The sequence below is a fragment of the Mesitornis unicolor genome, unplaced genomic scaffold (genome assembly GCF_000695765.1).
Source record: "Mesitornis unicolor isolate BGI_N332 unplaced genomic scaffold, ASM69576v1 scaffold35981, whole genome shotgun sequence".
Taxonomy (NCBI): Eukaryota; Metazoa; Chordata; class Aves; order Mesitornithiformes; family Mesitornithidae; genus Mesitornis; species Mesitornis unicolor.
The window spans coordinates 793-1745 of NW_010163721.1; the positions used below are offsets into that span (position 1 = coordinate 793).

At 61.8% G+C, this 953-nt stretch overlaps 1 protein-coding gene across 1 annotated transcript in view; it reads left to right on the forward strand.

Annotated features, from left to right (window-relative positions):
* Nucleotides 1-160, forward strand: part of LOC104548138 (thyroid hormone receptor alpha-like) — a gene marked incomplete at both ends in the record, with an annotated part of 491 nt that extends 331 nt beyond the window's left edge. The window contains one exon of the mRNA XM_010194075.1: nucleotides 1-160. This exon is cut by the window's left edge and continues 4 nt beyond it. Within this exon, the coding sequence (XP_010192377.1) occupies nucleotides 1-160 (160 nt within the window).
* Nucleotides 161-953: the final 793 nt, after the last annotated feature.

Genomic DNA, 953 nt, shown 5'->3' on the forward strand with positions numbered 1-953 from the left:
ACGCTGAGCGGGGAGATGGCCGTCAAGCGCGAGCAGCTGAAGAACGGCGGCCTCGGCGTCGTTTCCGATGCCATCTTCGACCTGGGCAAGTCCCTCTCTGCCTTCAACCTGGACGACACCGAGGTGGCCCTGCTCCAGGCCGTGCTGCTCATGTCCTCAGGTAGCGGGGACGGGGACACACCAGGGAGGGGGCACCCTGGTGGGCAGTGCCTGGAGGGCAGTGGGTGGGCACCCTGATACCCAGAGCCCTCAGTATTTTGAGGATGGATGGGGTGGGCACCCCAATATCCAGAGCCTCCAGTATCTTGGGGTGCATGGGGTTGGCACTCAAATACCCAGGGGACCCAGCATTTTGAGGATGCATTGAGTGGGTACCCCAGTACCCAGAGCCCCCAGCATCTTGGGGGGCCTGGGGGTGCATGATGTGGCCATCCCAGTTCTTAGTGTTGCAGTCAGAGGGTGCATGGAGTGGATACCCCAGTTCTTAGTGCTGGGGGGTCCCTGGGTGGGCACCCTAACCCCTATGTCCAGGAGCATGCGGTGGGCACCTGGGTCCCCAGTGCCCAAGAGCACAGGGTGGCCACCTCAGTTGATGCTGCAGCCTGGAGGTCCATGGGTGGGCACCCCAATTCTTAGTGCTGCAGTCTGGGAGTCCATGGGGTGGGCACCCAAATGCCCTATGCCCAGGAGAACTAGGTGGGCACCCCAGTTCTTAGCACTGCAGTCAGGGGGTGCAAGGGCAGGCACCCCAATCCCCATACCCAGGAGCACAGGGTGGGGGCACCCCAGTTCTTAGCAGTGCAATCAGGGGGTGCAAGGGCAGGCACTCAATCCCCCATACCCAAGAGCATAGGGTAGGCACCCTAATCCTCAGTTTTACAGTCTGGGGGGATCCACGGGTAGACACCCCTGTTCTTGGTGCTGTAATCTGGAGGCCCATGGAGTGGGTGCCC